This window comes from Megalops cyprinoides, chromosome 21 (assembly GCF_013368585.1).
Source record: "Megalops cyprinoides isolate fMegCyp1 chromosome 21, fMegCyp1.pri, whole genome shotgun sequence".
NCBI lineage: Eukaryota > Metazoa > Chordata > Actinopteri > Elopiformes > Megalopidae > Megalops > Megalops cyprinoides.
In genome coordinates this window covers 13,921,341-13,937,866 of record NC_050603.1, presented here as the reverse complement: position 1 = coordinate 13,937,866, position 16,526 = coordinate 13,921,341, and the positions used below count along the sequence as shown (strand labels likewise).

The 16,526-nt window shown below is 45.9% G+C and overlaps 1 protein-coding gene across 1 annotated transcript in view; it reads right to left on the bottom strand.

Annotated features, from left to right (window-relative positions):
• The window catches only part of crybg2 (crystallin beta-gamma domain containing 2), a 30,007-nt gene that overhangs the window by 6,290 nt on the left and 7,191 nt on the right, over positions 1-16,526 (bottom strand). Inside the window, exons 2-11 of the mRNA XM_036515969.1 lie at positions 13,349-15,026; positions 8,604-8,651; positions 6,876-6,994; positions 4,435-4,615; positions 2,984-3,123; positions 2,005-2,131; positions 1,395-1,430; positions 1,111-1,250; positions 787-913; positions 475-632 (exon numbers count right to left, since the gene is read on the bottom strand). Coding sequence (XP_036371862.1) covers positions 475-632; positions 787-913; positions 1,111-1,250; positions 1,395-1,430; positions 2,005-2,131; positions 2,984-3,123; positions 4,435-4,615; positions 6,876-6,994; positions 8,604-8,651; positions 13,349-15,026 — 2,754 coding nt within the window. The remainder of the gene's footprint in view (positions 1-474; positions 633-786; positions 914-1,110; positions 1,251-1,394; positions 1,431-2,004; positions 2,132-2,983; positions 3,124-4,434; positions 4,616-6,875; positions 6,995-8,603; positions 8,652-13,348; positions 15,027-16,526) is intronic.

Here is a 16,526-nt window from a genome sequence, read left to right as displayed (position 1 = left end):
TTGACACTAGTAGGGGCAACAGTGTAGCATAGCGGTAATGAGCAGGCCTCGTAACCGTAAGGTTCCCGGTTCAATTCCCTGTTGGTACACTGCTGTTGTAATGTTAGGCAAGGTACTTAACCCTGAATTGCCTCAGTAACTGCAGTTGTATAATGTGTCTGTGTGCCTGTGGCTGTGTGTGCATGTGATATAGAGTGTACATATATCACATAAGAATAGAAATACATGTGAGTCACTCTGCATAAGAGCATCTGCTAAATGGCTATGATTTAGTGTAATGTAATGTTACAGCTGCACTTAATCAAGTGTCTTGATTCAAGCATGTCACATTTTAAAACTCTCACTGGTCTCTGATACATTCTCCGAAGCTATATTTACAGAGTTCCACTAATGTATTCTGTAATGTGGCTCTAAAGCTTTCGCCACTCAGGCAAGTAGTCAAAACAGCCAAAGGTTCTCAGGGTCACAACTTACGCCCCACTCAGCACGTGGATGGAGCGGGTCATGGTCCTGAAGCCGTAAGGCTCCACATCTGGGATGGCCTCCGTCACCTCGAAGGTCTGCTCCTCCTCAGCCTCCTCGTTCTCCTCCTCAGGCATGGCGTACATCACCATCATGGGCTCCGTGAAGTCCTGGAGGTGGGAGAGCACAAGGGGAACAGAGGTCAAAGGTCAGACATAATTTCCCTCATCAATATGACCTTCGCTGTGACAAAAGACCCATGCCTGTGGCCCTTGATGGTAACGCAGCGACTGCACCCAGTTGGGGGTTCCTCATGTCACTCACCGCTCGGATGAGGCGCACAGAGCGCAGCTCAGCGTCGCACCCTCCCCACACCCTCCAGTCGTGGTATTCCCCCTCCTCCAGCAGGTACTGGTTCCCCCGGAAGTTCTCTTTCGAGTATCCCACCCAGCTACGCGGGCAGAGAGGGAGAGAGAGGGTTGAGTACTGTATGGACAGGCACAAGCACACAGAGGATCATATTCAGAGAAAGACAGAGGACCATACACAACACACGCACGCATGCACGCACGCACACGCGCACACACATGCGCACACACATGCGCACACACACACACAGAGTCTGCCACCCCATGCCCCCACACTCACCAGCCCCCCAGCACTTTGATGGAGCCCGCGTTGTACATGAATGCATTCTGCTTCCTGTCCACACGAGTCATAAAGTCACGCGTGTGGTTGTAGATCTCACGACACTTCCCTGTGAAGTACGGCTTCTCGTAGATCACCATCTGAGGCCCAACGATGACACGGACACACACACACACACACACGCACTCATTAAATCTGGTGTACAAAGATGCTATGGTCTCATTGATACTACCAGCATGAAATGTTTAATTAGAGCTAAAACCCAGAGAATCACAGGTGCATACCCTCGGCTCATTGGGCTTCTCCACACGCGGCTCTCCCTGTAATCAGACACACAGCTGTGACTCAAACCAGCCAGTGATGTAATGCATTACACCACAAATAAACTCTGGACAAAATCCTACACTACAACTAACATTTTCATCAACTGTTTCCATGAGGAGCTCTTATTCACTTTCAAATTAAAAGTTGGCACAAAAAGAGTCTTTAGTTGATTAAAAAAAAGTTTAAATAAAAGAGGAGGTTGATTACTCATGTGCCCCACAAGCGTATTTCACCACTTTCATTTCACAATATCCTGTCCTCAAGAACTGAATGCACTGAGCCAATAACACACAGCAGTAATTCGCATATTGCAGGCCACTCTCATTCAGTTAGCTTTAAAATGAGTGGAATGGGACTCGTGCACAAGAAAACAGCAACATCAGCCTGACATGAATTATTGACATAGGCTTATTACACATGAGAAATCATATGGGAATCCAGTATTGATCCAGTGTGTGAATTTCACAGTGGAATTCAGGGTTTGCCTCTGTCCCTGACCCCTTGGCAGGTGTGTGTGTTAGACTCCACCCCTGGGGAGAGGCATTTAAGGAGGGATACTGTGAGACTCACAATTTTGAGTGGGTGCAATGAGCCCACGTAAGGTTGGGTGACACCCCAGGCAGCAGGGTTTGGGTAACCCCCCACTTCCAGCACGCGTGGGATCCCCTCGAAGAACGGGTGGGCATACACCAACCACCTGGAGGACAAGTGCAACAGCACACAGGTGAGCAGCGCTCCATAAGGGAACTATATGACAAGGGCTTATTTGTGTAATACGGTAACAGCTTGGCAGGTCTTAAGCCAGTCAGTTTGTGAATACCAAGTGTATATGCAAAGAAATATTTTTTAGGGAATATTGATGTTCTCTTCAGCAATGGTAAGCATATACAGGCTATTTGCTAAAATGAGGCCTGTATGCAGCGATGAAACGTATCATTCAGAGCGCTTAGATACACTGCATATTACATAGTTGATATTTTGTCTGTGCCATAAACATGCTCAGCCCTGGTAATAAGAAGCTCTGAGCTGAGCATTTTGGAACTGAAAGTCAAATGTTTCAAACGGCACACGTTGCTTTAATTCTGTGTGATCTGTAAAAAAAAAATCCCTGAATGATTATGTGTTACTCAATGGGAATAAGATGGGAGTGTTTTTAGCAGTTACTCGTTAAACCTGAAAAATACGAGCCATAATTGACTTGACTCAGGTGAGGAATGAGTAACACGTAAATACTTTTTTATGAGTAAGAGACTGAAGATTAGCCTTAACTTCAAAGAGACCTTTTTTCATGATCTTTAAAATATTCATGTGGATTGTTCAAAGCATAAAAAGGAAACACTACCATGTTAAATGCAAGTAAGAACAAAGGATAGTTTCAGGAAGGTGATCCTTATTTAAACCAGCACACCTCTGAATTATGTAAAACACTGAAAGCAGGTTCAGAGCCGTGGCAGTTTGAAGGCAGCATTTTAACCTGTGCTGCAGCACGTCAAGCTCACAGGCATTTGCTGACTGCACACAATCCCTCTGCAGACCGCCCGTCACTTACAGCCCGGCGTTGATGATGATGGAGCTGGCTTTGATGGGGAAGCCGTATATTCGGGCGTCCTCCGACGTGTCCCGGAAGATCACCTTCTTCCCCTCTGCATTCTCCTCAGGGAACAGACTGATTTCTGGGACACTGTAATCCTGCCAGGGAGGGATGACAGAATCAGCCAACAGTCCATGCTTTTCACACCTTCACTGCATGTTGCTGTACCACAAAGAGAATCACATGCTGTAAGCACAACCCACCTTATATTAAAATCAATGTCAACATTATAACTCAACACCGAATAAAAACTACAATAACATATAGACTGAGTTTGCAGCTGTCGTCTGTTCGGTGCAAGCACTCAAAGCTTAATAAAATGAATAGGTGGGCATTCCCCTGCATTAACAATTAATGTTACATTCAATTTATTAATTTAATTTTTCATGAATTCAATTTAATTTACATTAATGTAACATTTATTTCACACATGATCAATAGACTCAGAACAGTATAACATATTTTTCCCCCCATCATTATCCACTGACCTAATGCTGGGTAACTGGATATTATATATGCACTTCCACATCTTGAACACTAGAGGGTGGTATAGCATTATTGTAAACCTTTTCCTTGTGCTCTGTGGCTGTGCTTTTTACCATCATAGAAACTCTTGACTTTAGTAGCTTTATCTTTATGTAACAGTTTACTAGGTATGCATACTAAAAAGCAAGGAACCAGCTTTGCAGCTGAAAAATCACCATTTTCCTGCATGAGAATGCTCTGAAAGTGTGAAGTGTGAAACAGATTGCTTTTTCTTGCACCAAGTCATTTTACCCCATTTCCCTATTAAAATTCTGACATTTCTTTACATTTTATCTAAAACGGTCTTTTCAATTAATTACATCTCACTTATTCCTCTCTGCCTCCAGCCCCCACTATGAAGCTGGTAGCGTGCCTTCTACTTGTTAGCACATGGCTTGCTATCTGCGAAATGGGAGTAAAATGAATTCCACATACTAAAATAACAGCCAGCTTACTACACAAAGAGCACACAATATCCACTGCCTAGCAAAGCACTTGGAGTTTTACATATGTGCTTAAGTGACCAAGAACAGTCTTTACAGGTATAAGAACAGCACAATTTACACAGATGCATTTTGCACAGAAAGTGAATACTTAAATGACAGGTTCTGGGTTTTGTCAGAGGATTTAGACAGCACCAAGTTTAAGGTAGCAAGAAGGTTTTAAAAAAAAAAATCACAAAGGATTTCACATTGATCTTGTGTTGTTCTATAAACAAATATGTTATGGTAATACTCATTACGACAAAGATAAGGAACAATATATAAAATACAAAATACAAGATTTTCTGTGCAGTCCTTAACATTACTTCTTTGGTGATACTACAGTAATAAGCTATAAACACAGTGTCAGAATCACTGCAATTGTTCACATCTCTCTCTCACCCTAACTGCTCTGCGCAAGGAGCCGATGACAAACTGCCTCTCGGTGCACGGTTTCACTTCCTGTCCACCCTCCTGCTGCTGCCCTTCCTCAGGGGGTCCGAAAGGATAGGTGAGCTCGATGTCCCCTTCATCCAGGGCAATCTTCTCCCCCTTGTAGTTGGGCTTTTCATAAAGAACCCAGCTGAAGAGAGAGGGGGTAGGGTGTGGGGGTAAGAGATAACAGAACACAAATTAATCCATAATTCCATCTCCTCCTACTTAGAGAGAGTAGTGGTATACAGGCAGCTGTTTATATTGCTCCCACAGCCACAATAATCTTTTAAAATTGTTTGTGGCTACCTTGTGGCTACCTTTACATTCCTATTGCTGATTTGCTCTGATATGTACATACTCTGTTTGCTGTCCAAATAAACCCAACTGTAATTGTAACTGAAATCAAGCAGGTAAGAGAGTTGCTCGTATGTGTTGTAGAGAGACCAAGACGCAAGACCATACAACTATCAGTCACAGTTGAGGCAAGACCACTCATCCTGATCAGGTCATGATGCTCTCGGTATCTTATGCAGTAATACTAACTAAGCAGACAGAGTGACATTTGAGTATGACTTTTTTTTTTTTTTTTTTTTTTTAAACGAACCCACACACAAGTTGTCGGCATACAGTAGCAGACACTCTCTGAAATGCATAGCAGGAAAATCATCAATTAAGGCAGACCCCTCACAGTCCCCAGGCACTTGTTATCCAAAGGGAGACAGCAAGCTATGCAACTGTATTGCTTCGGTTAGCATGAATGCTAAAAAAAAAAGAGAAAATAAACGCAGAGAGGACAGAGAGGGACAGGCTGTTGCCGCTAATCACAGCAAACAGCTGGACACAGATTAGTAATATGGACTCTGCATTTTTACGTCAGGAAAACGTCAGACTTAGAATGCAGGAGAGGTCCAGACGGACGTCTTGATGCAGGTAGACACGATCATTAACCATGTTGACATATGCTATAGCTCTGGGTGTAGGAAATGCATTGGAAATGAAACCATGCCATACTGGGCCAGCCAGCTTTGGCTCCAGCCTGTGCCAGCCTGGTTTCAACTTTACAGTAGAAAAGGGTTCATGAGCAGGACTGGTCACAGCATGGAGGAGTTTGGTGCTGACATCAGTGCTCACATTCATTCTCCAGATGGGTACTGGAATATAATGATTTGTGCTGAGCAGCATTAACATTGGCAGTGATGTAATGCCTCTGTTTCTCTCTTCCTCACTCTTTCCCCCTTTCAAAGGCTTCAAAGGACTCAAGGCTTCAAAGGATTTAAAGTGGCTTTATAAGTTCAACAGTAGCTACCCAGGGCAGCCAAAGAATTTTAGGACATTCACTTCTATGAGCAACCCTCAATTCCCTCCCTCTCTCAAAACAAAAAAAAAAAACAAGGACAATATAATACTCCATTTCCCCAAAATAACCGCAAACAACAAACGCCAGATTAGTTTTCAATCTGTCTCTCACTTTCTCTTGCTCTCTCTCATTCTTATTCTCCTGGGGCAATCTGAGAGCATGTGTTCAGACAGATTCAGAGCTCTGCTTCTGCCCAGCCCGAGCTCCACACAGCAGGCACACCCAGGGGAGAGATAAGAGACAGGACGCAAACACACAACAGTATCCCTGACGTCCCTCCCTAACGGCTGAGTCCCCCTGACCTTCCTCTCTAATGGCCGATTGCTCCTAATGTTCCTCTCTAATGGACTGCAGGCACTGGCCTATACCAGCAGTAAACGTTGAGCTTGTGAGAAATCTAGGGTTATCTGCTTATTAGCAAGACAACGGATCAATGGCACAATATAGCTCTGAATGGGATCAGTAATTACTACACAGACTCCCTTATCCAGGATGACTTTCACAGTTTATGATGGTACATATTTTTTATTAATACAGCTGGCCATTTACTGGAGCAGTTCAGGTTAACTGCTTTTCTCACTGTGGCAGCAGTGGTGTTTGCTTTTCTCACTGTGGCAGCAGAGGATTGCAATGGATGCAGTGCAGTGCATGCTTTCTGGATACACAGCTTACTGCACCTTAAATGGCAGGTGATCGAAGTTGGTCACAAGTATGGACAGGTATGTCTGGGTCAGTCAGAGCATATACATTAAGAGTATGTTGTGTGTCTGCAATGGTGAGTAAAGGTGTATAGTAAACTGGGACAATGTGGGTCAACCAACAGGTTCTTCAGAAAGCTTGCAAGACACAACAGCAAATGGCTATTTCTCTGCATTAATAGGGACATGGGGGTTTGGCCCACGGGAGAGAATGCTCAGTCTATAGCTCCATCGTGAGGAGGTGAGTTAAATTTCCCTGTTAGTGCAGACACTCATGGGGTGTGATTACTTGCGTCTGCATATATCTGTGAGTGTTCCTGTTTGCCAAGATATTTAATGGGGTGGTCACTCACCCGCCCCTGACCACCCGGATGGAGATGGTCTCTGGAAACTGCCAGGCTGTGGCATCAATGACGTCACTGCGAACCTCGATCCTCTCGCCACACATCCCTGGCTGGTCGTAGATGAACATCTGTGGAAGGCATGAGACCATATGAAACATCTAGAATTCTCCACGCACTACCCCCATGTGATGGGGAACAGGACAGGACCCCCAGGTGTTTGGGCACCTCTGTTTCTCTCAGACAGAATCAGTTTGGTGGAGTCATTTATTTCCTTTCCAGGGTGACGTACACAGTTTTCATTTCCCATGTTTTTATGTGGAGCTGGACATTTACTGAGACAATTCCTGTTAAGCAGGACAGCATAAGGTCAAGGGCACAGTGGCAATGTACCCGTCAGGGAATCAAACTCGCAACCCTTCATTTTAAAGCCCAGCTCCACAACACAACAGCATTGTGTCTGATGGATTGGTGTTTGTCCCTGAACCCGAGTAAGAGGAGAGAAGCACAAAGCTCAGACAAAGTGTTCTCTCTCAGTGGCATTAACCACTTGGAAGGAGACCAAGAGCGTGATCTGCGCTATTGTTCCCACAGCGACAGGAGTGCTAAATACCAGGTTGTCATTAATACAGTCAGGATGGAAGGAACACTTGACTGAAGGAGAAAGGGCCTGGGGGGGGCGAGCTCGAACAGGCCCATCTCCCTCACTCTAAAAGCCTTCACTAAGAAGCAGATTTTTGTTGGTTTTTGTTGGCAAAGGAAACTGGAATGTAGGTGCAACACTCTGTCTTGGTATTAAAGTGAAACCTTTAGGAGCTGGCAGCGTACTAGTTCTGGCAACAAACCAAAGTGGTTGCTCCTGTCTACGACAACAGAGGATTTACAACAGACAAACAAAACAGTGCAGAGAAATTTCAGATAAAAATCTCCTCAGTCTTCCAAGAAATTTAGACACTTTCTGCAGAAATGGTGCACTGACGAGTGGTGTGCTGGTGAGGAAGGAAGGGGTGTTGACAAACATCTCTCCAGATTTGTGTGCAGAAGTAGTTGTTCATTAGATTCGAATCAAATCACAGTGGAGGATGAACAATTTCATTAGCATGGGAAGGAGCTCATATGCTCCAAAAAGTTGAAAAAGGTAATTGGGTTGCCCCTGGCAACTGTCACATCTATGCACTTTGAAGTGAGATGAAATGAACATATCGCACATAATCATTTATTGTGCTGAGGTAGAATGGAACATTACATAACATAACATTGCCAAAGGCTGGAATGTGATGCAAGTCTCTCAGCGAAAATCTTTGTGTCTAAAAGTACCAGCAAGAGATGTGCAGGAGAGGTCGGTGTTTAAGAACTGAACATGCTATAGCCCAGAGCAGTATGTGTCTCATTTTACTGCACACAGCAGTAAGTATGAGGTACACGTGCACACATACATACACAACACACGCATGTGGACACACACACACACACACACACACACACACACACCCACACACACACGGACAACATTACATTATCCAGAGCGACTTACAATTTTATCCATTTATACAGCTGGATATATACTGAGACAACTGTGGGTTAAGCACCTTGCCCAAGGGTACAACAGCAGTGTTCCAGCGGGGAACTGAACCAGCAACCTTTTGTTTACAAGCCCTGTTCCTTACCACTGAGCCACACTGCTGCCCCATATACATGCACACATACACACACAGGCATACCCTGCTGTGATCCACTCACCTTTCCGGGTCGGGGATTCAGCTTGCCGTGCTCCTTCTCCTTGGTGAGCTGCAGGCACAGAGAGAGGGAGAGAGAGGGAGAGAGAGAGAGAGAGAGAGAGATGGCAGCTTGTCATAGTCTTCACATCACACTCTTCAAAGGAACATCACATGTGTCATTTACCTGTCGAGTGATTTACTCCCTACAAACTCCTTTCTCTCCTCTATCCGTCACATTCAAGGACAGCTGGATAGACACTGGAGATCCGATTACAGATAAATGCAAGCAATGTACTATGAATTATTTTATATTATTCAATGCTTCATAAAAAGGTACATCATCATATGTAATTACATACTGCTGAATTGCAGTTCCTAATATTAAGCTTGGTTGCAGGGTGTAACATGACAGAGATATGCCCTGCTTGCCCAGACCTGCATAGAATATGATCTCAGTTGCATTTTCTCTGATTTGTGGGGTTTCGACAGTCCCATTTATCTATAAAATAATAAATCATCCATCAGTGAACTGATTGCTAAAATAAGAAAGTAAACCTATTATACATACATAGAGTGACGTTAGTCTGACCTTTGTTTCTTTGAAACTGCAGTTAAATATGGGAACGATATTACTAATCCCTAGGGCAACAAATTGATACCAACGTGACACATAAAGAATTGCTCACATCTTGTTTCAAAGCAAAGTTATTCAGGCTACAAACCAAAAGGCCAGTATGTAAAAGGAACCACGCACACAGGTTACTGACTTACAGAGTAACACATAGACAGGCAATCTGATCTGTGTACAGACCCACAGAGAGAGAGGTGACAGGTGTACAGGCAGACAGGTGGAGGTGTTTAGTCTACATCTTGCTCCAAACAATAGGGGCGAGATACCCAGTGAGATTCCCAGAACTCTGCAATCTCACACAAACCAGAACTAAATAAAGAAGAAGCGGAGTGATTCACTCGCCCTGGGTGTTACAGATTAACACACAAGGCACTTTATCTCTGAGAGAATGTCAACATTGCATGAATACCAACTGTCCCTGGAGGGGGGCGTGGAGACATGCATTCTCCACTGTCCCAAAAACACCTGTGAATAAATGACTACAACCTCCTGGCTGAGAGAAGGAATGAATGCATCACTATCACAGGCCCCTGCCTGAGAGAGATGCTGGGTGCCACACTCAGCCCTCCATCCCAGAGAACAGGTTCTGCTGAGGGGGGTGTGATGATAGAGGGACACAGAGGGCAGTTTCACACTGTCACTGACACCTGTCAGATACAGGGTCTCCCACGCACTTCAGGGCAGGTATGCAGTTGGAATGTGTACACAGGTGAGTGGAATGTTGGGGCTATGGGGGGCATTTGAGGAAGGAAGGGGGTGGCGACCATGGGGGGTAGTTCTCACACGGTTATGTGCTCTGTCGGCCCTCAGGGGCTGGATAGCTGTGGTGTTTCTGCACAGGTCTTCAGCCTCTCAGGTATCTATTGTGACCCATTGTGCTGGCGCTCTTTAGAGGATCTTCCAGGGATCGGTTTACCTTCCGTAACCAAAGTGAGGTCACCCTAGCCCCCCCTGTGCTCTCACAGCTGGTTCAGTTTGCAGCTCCACTGCTGAACCCTCTCAAGCACTGAGTGCATGAGTTGGGGATCCAGGGGTTAGATAAGAGTGCGACAGCCAGAAATGACCCCCTGAAACAGGTGACATCATCAACGTGATTCCAACCCGTGCCCTCAGAAGGTTCTGAAGGGGCTGCCAATCAAACACTTGATGACTGTTTTCTGTCATCATGATTGTGACAGTACAGGTACTGCTATGGCTGCAGATGTGACATTAATGTGACAGTTTTGGCTCATGCCTCATACAACTATTAAGTCTACTTTACAGGGAGTCTAACAGAACAACATTATGTAATGATTATAACACGCTGGTGATAAATGTGCAGCCTGCGTGCATTTGGAAAGTATCATGTAAGTGCAAGGAACCTGCTCTGCAGACTACATTACAGCAGAGCGAATCCTATACGTCAGTATGTCCCTAACATTACAGCACCTCCACCTTGCCCCCCTCCACATGCCTGCTTTGCATGGTACGGCCTGTTCCGGGACTTGCCACGTGCCCCCGGGACGGGATGGGGGCGTGAGCAGGCAGGCTGTGCTCAGACTTGCAGGAGCTGCATGGGACATAATTGTTTTCTCTCTCCTTCATTTCCCTCACCAACTCCCTTCCATCAACATGCTGTCATAGAGCAACACAGGACCAATACAAAGGGCAGGGAGTGGCTGTGCAGGATCTGACAGATAGTCTGTCAGGGAAGGAAGATCTTAACACCAACAAATCTCAACTCTCTTGAAAGCTTGCTGTCCTAGCTGTGTCTTCCTCCTGGACTACTCTTGCCTGATCCTCAGAGAAGGTTTTAATGAACTTGGGTTTAAGCGCTGTTGAACAAGATTCTCCCAGAAGTCCTTGCAGCCAGGCTTAGAATGGTTTAGAATTGGTTTTATCTCCCTGACCATGAGAATTCCTCTGAAACTCTAGCTGTGCCGCTCTCAGGGCTCCCATTGTGCAGTATTGTGTTCCCTCCACATGCAGAGAGCAGAGCAGGATGAGGCTGTGAAAGGCCGGAGGGGGGCGAGACACAAACCCTCCTCTTCCAGCACCACCCAGCCGATAAGGAGCCTTTACTGCCCTGACAACCTCAAACCAGGCTAGAGCACCAGCAACAGATGTTGCACAGAGAGAAGCCTCACCACAGCATATTCCAGAACAGCAAGGAACTGGGGGAGCTTCTAATATACAGGGAAACCTGATCTGCGAAACCATAATAATTACTCAACTATGGGAAAAAAAAACCTTTTTCTCACTTACCTGTTTGTCAGAGACCATTATCCAGAGTAAATGACACAATTGACATAGTTTTCATATTACAGTATCTATGTTAACCAGAACAATTACTGAGACGAATCAGGTTAAGCACCTTGGTCAATGCCCTACTGAGTATTTGAACCCACAGTCATCTGGTTAGCAGCCCAGTTCTCCAAATACTATGTCATACTACAGCTTCAGGAAATCATGTAGGTTGCTTTATGTATGTGCATGCCTCGGTAAACTCAAACACACCCACACACAGATGAACACACACACGGGCGCGCGTGCACACCCACACACACACACACAAAACTGAACAACTGTGTTAATCGAAGGAGAGGACTGCAGGTGGAGAAGTCTGTGAGTGAGAGTGCGTGTGTGTGCATGTGTGCATGTGTGTATTTGTGTGAACATTACTGCAGCGGCCTTTGTCACCGCGAGTGTTCCCCTTGGTATCTGGTGTTGACACTGACTGTCTAGTTCTCTGTAACGCGCAGATACCAGAGGAGCTGGCCAAATCTCCTCATTTGCATGGCTTTCAGGAGTTACCAGTTTCAGACCACATCATTTTGGCTCAACAGACCAACAGCCACATTGAGTTTTGCATGCATAGCAACAGACTTGCTCCCAGTGTATATACCAGCTACCATTTCTCACCTGCAGGTTACTTCCGTGGATTAGTCTTGATATGATGCAAAGAAAACCCTTCTAATCAAACCTGAGAAACAAGGCAGAATCTGTTTGGCGCAAAATCATTAAATGTCTGCCGCAGGTGTGCTGAGGAGAAGGTGCACAGCAATGCATTGGAGGGGTGTGCAGGAGTTTGCGGCGACGGGGAGGGGTGAGAACACTGCTGCCCTGAAGCATTTGGCTGCAGATGCTCAGTGTTATGGGCTCGAGCTTGAAAAGTTTGTTCGTATTGCTCGCGTAACTTGAAGTGCATGTGCAAATGGCCCAGCGCTGAAGACATGCAAGGCATTTCGTTTCACATGCAGTGGAACAACAACCTGTACTATAGGATACTATGTAACCTTGTCAAACATGCGCTGTTTAACTGCTACTCTCCAACCTTAAGGAGTGCAATATCAAGCCTTTACATACGGGTGGATTTCCTTCCTTACTATGGCACCCATTATCAGCAACAACCATAAATATACAAATGAGTCACACATAGTGGTGTGCTCAAGAAAGAAATGTGTTAAAGGAATATCTGTGTTCTATGTGGGTAGAAATGTACATCCCGAATAGTCTCGTTATTCATGATGTCATCATTTCTTTTGTTGATTTAGTACAACATGACAACTAGATAGGCCGCTGCAGTCCAACCCCTTCATCCAAAATGATTTACCACACCATACAGCTTACAAAATGTATCTTTTGCATTCCCTATTACCATCTCTTCTTTGCTTTTAGGTTTACCACACTTGCAGACTTATCTTTAAGACATTACTTACAGTATAACCAGGATTGGCAGAATTTGATTTATACTGATAAACATCATTAAATTCCTGCCAGATAAAATTCACATTTGGAAAAGAATGCCCATGTCACCAAGAAACAAAGCATTCTAAGAATTTTCAGGTTTGCTGTTTAACCAGATACATTTGACTGGTGAGGGCAGTTGGTTTTATTTCTTAAGTTGAAGATATTAAGGAGTGAGGAGGAAGCTGGGAAACAAAGCTTATTTTGTCTCATATTTTAACCTTTCTGTGAGCAAGGACAATTAACAGTAGTAGTATTCATTCATGAGAAGAACACTGGTGTCCAGAGCTTTGCTCTGGATTTTCCAAATGAATCAACAATACCTGGCTATGTGATATCATGTAAATAGCACATGATGTATGTCAGAATATAGAAAGAAAGATAAACCATATAAAGTGGATTCTACTCACATAGGCATCTGGGAAGGCCCTGTATTTGGTCACCTGGACCCTCTCCGGCTCTGGGTTGGGGGTAAAATGGGGGCCCCGTTGGGTGTCTTTGAGCACAGGAGATCCAAGAGGGGGGTCTCCACTGAGGCTGCGCTGCAGACCAAGGGTACTGGGGGGCAGGCTGATTCTGGAAGGGGAGTCTAAGGGAGGTGACCGGTGCAGGTCCAGGGGTTGGGTGGTGATGCTGGAAAAGCTTATTTCCCCAAGGGAATTCTGAGTAAAGGATGGTGGCCTGCTGAGACGAGTAGACTCCACCCCTTCCGTGACAGAGCCAGTGGGCGAAAAGAGGAAGGAGAGGCGTTCAGAACGAGTGGGGGTTTTGTTCTGGGCATCTGTGCCCCCCTGAGGGGCGGAGCTGATCCGCTCGTGGGTGGGTCCGGTCTCCGGCAGGGAGGTTGCGCGGAGCAGGGGGTGGTGGGACGGGGCCTTGCCATTCTCCGCCGGCCGCTCCGGCGTCCGGTAACTGGAGAAGATCAGGCTGTTGTCCAGCCGTGAGGGGCTCTGATGGCCGCCCCCGTTCAGGTGGGGAGAGGGGGAGCCCTCAGGGGAGGCCTTGCGGAAGACGATGCTGCTGTCAGCGGAAGCACGCTGTGGGAGAGAGATGCTGCGCGGGCCCAGGCCGTCCTGCTCCTGCTGCCTCTTCATCATCTCCAGTGGGGAGCGCAGGTCCTTCTGGGAGCTCCAGGTCAGGCCCAGGTCGGGCGGAAGGGTGGGCTTCCCGTTCGGGACCGCCTGTGGGCTGCTGACCGTCTTCTCCTCAGCCTTGGAGGCGGGTGCAGGGGCATCCTCCACGATAGGGGGCAGGGAATTAAAGGCGGTTAAAGGGGCGGGCCTTATACCCCTCTGCCTTTGGGGACGGTCCATGCTCTTGAGTGTGTCCACCAGGCTGTCCATGTCGTAGGGGGAGCCGGGGTCAGGCGAGGTGGGGGAGGGAAGCAGTTCCACTCTGGTGGCCTTGAACACACCAGAGAAAGGGACCTCTGTCTGCGTGGGGGAGAGCCTGCTGTCTGACAGCCGCTGCACCTCTGAGCCTGTATTTATCTCTTGCTCGCTCTCTCTCTCTCCTGCAGGTGCAGCTGGCTCCACCCAGCTCCGCCCCCCTGGCTCGCGCTCCCAGCTCAGCTGAACTTCGCTCCTCTCGCTGAGCCAGTGAGCGTTGCCATGGGAACGAGGCGCCTCTGGGGAGAGCGCAGAGGGACTTGCTTTCTGGTGCGTCCCAAGGGAGGAGAGGTGTTGTGTGTCCAGGGGGAGGGGGGAACTGTGGGAGTATGAGGAAACGCTGGGCTCTGGGTTGGACCATGGAGATTTCCAGGACACAAACTCCTCAGGGACTGATCTCCCATCCTGAAACTGAACACTCTGCTGGTTCTCCTTCACATCCAGGTGAGTTTTACTATCGTTTTGCACCTCTGCCGGGCCCGGCCCACAGTCCTTGTAGCTGTCGTCACAGGTACTGACGAGCGACACTTTGTGGAAGCGCGGCCGCCCATCTTCTTTCACCTCTTGGGCCAGGAGAGGTCTCACGTTGAGGGTGGTGCTCAGGACCCCGAAGCCAGAGTTCATCGTGTCCAGATCCAGCTGACCTGTAGGAACAGGCTCCTCTACAGCTGCTGAAGGCACTGACAGATCATACACAAGCCTAAGAGGCCAGCACAGAGACACAGATAGACAGACAGATGGGAGAGAAGTGAAGGAAGTTAATCATCTATTCAATGCTTGGAGTATTGTCTTTTTTAGCTTTTCACAGGTTTTGTGTGAATATATAGGGCGATGCAACTGCTGTAAAATATTGAACTACTAAATTAAAACAGTGGGTATGTTTCTTTATGTCCTGTATCAAAACTAACATGAGATTATCCAATATTCCAAAAGTGTATGAAACTGTAAAATTGTTAGAAGTGTTGTGCAGTCTTGCAGAGTCTTAAGTTTTAAGTTTGTTAAGTTTAAGTTTTCATTTAATCTTCACAAAACTTACAATGATGCAGATTTAAAAAAAAAAAACATGATAGTAATCAGACTGCAAACTAACTGGTTGGTGCTATTTAGCAGATCCTGTGTTAATACTGGGGTCAAAGGCAGAACAGAGTGATAAAATGCCATACTGCACTACAGCATTGCATTTTACCCTGGTTTTTAACTGCTGAATAGTAGATAATATAGAATATGTGTGAAAACACTGCATAGTCCTGTAATTGAAACTGACAGTTTGCTCTTTTGCCTGTCAAAGCAAACTGAGTCAGCTAAAGGTCCTTGGATTATACATATCATTTTAATGGAAATGATCCAAATTGTGAATTTATTCCCAAACACGATCCAGAAAAAACAATGAAGTGGAGTTTTCCATTGACTTGACCAACCACCTGAGTCAGACAGACAGTGAATCCATTCAGGGTCCCCTTCATCGGTTTAGGCGAAACTTCAGATCTTTCGTGGGAAAAAGGGTGCAGCCCTGGCATGCGTGACATTAGCCTCATTCAGAGAGACAGCTTCCACATGGGTCACAAGACCGGTGACACATTCAAAATCAATCAATCAACTGTTCAATATTTCCACTTCTTTTTTTGATACAGCACTCTTAAGTAAAGAATTGCCACCAAGCACTTCACAGACCACTTTCCATATAAACAAAACTTGAGTTATCCTAAAAAAACAAGAACATCCTACATATTGGAGGATTATATGTAAATTATATTGCTTTATGAGCACAACCATATGTTTGGGTGGCAAACAAAAAAAGATGACTTGAGGAGGAACCAGTTTGCAACAGATGCACACAAGTTGCATTGTCAGGAATTACTGGATTGTCGTTTCAGAAGAGCACCGCCTGCCCTTGCTGTGGCATATGAGGGTTTCAGGTAAGAGCAAGGTACCCTTTACCCCCAGGACACTGCGGGGGTGTAATCCTGAGGAAACCTAAAAGGTCACAAACATGTTTTTATGTGCTTCCTGGCATGATGAGCAAAAGAGCAAAACTTGGTAGTGATTCACTCCTCAAAGCCTAGTATTAATCCCCCAGAAATGTTTCGGAGGGAAGAAAACTCACACCTTGATCTGTGAGACACAAAGAAATGAATACCTGCACTGCATACTTTACAGGTCAATTCAATTCAATTCAATTACACCACCACAGAGGCATGAT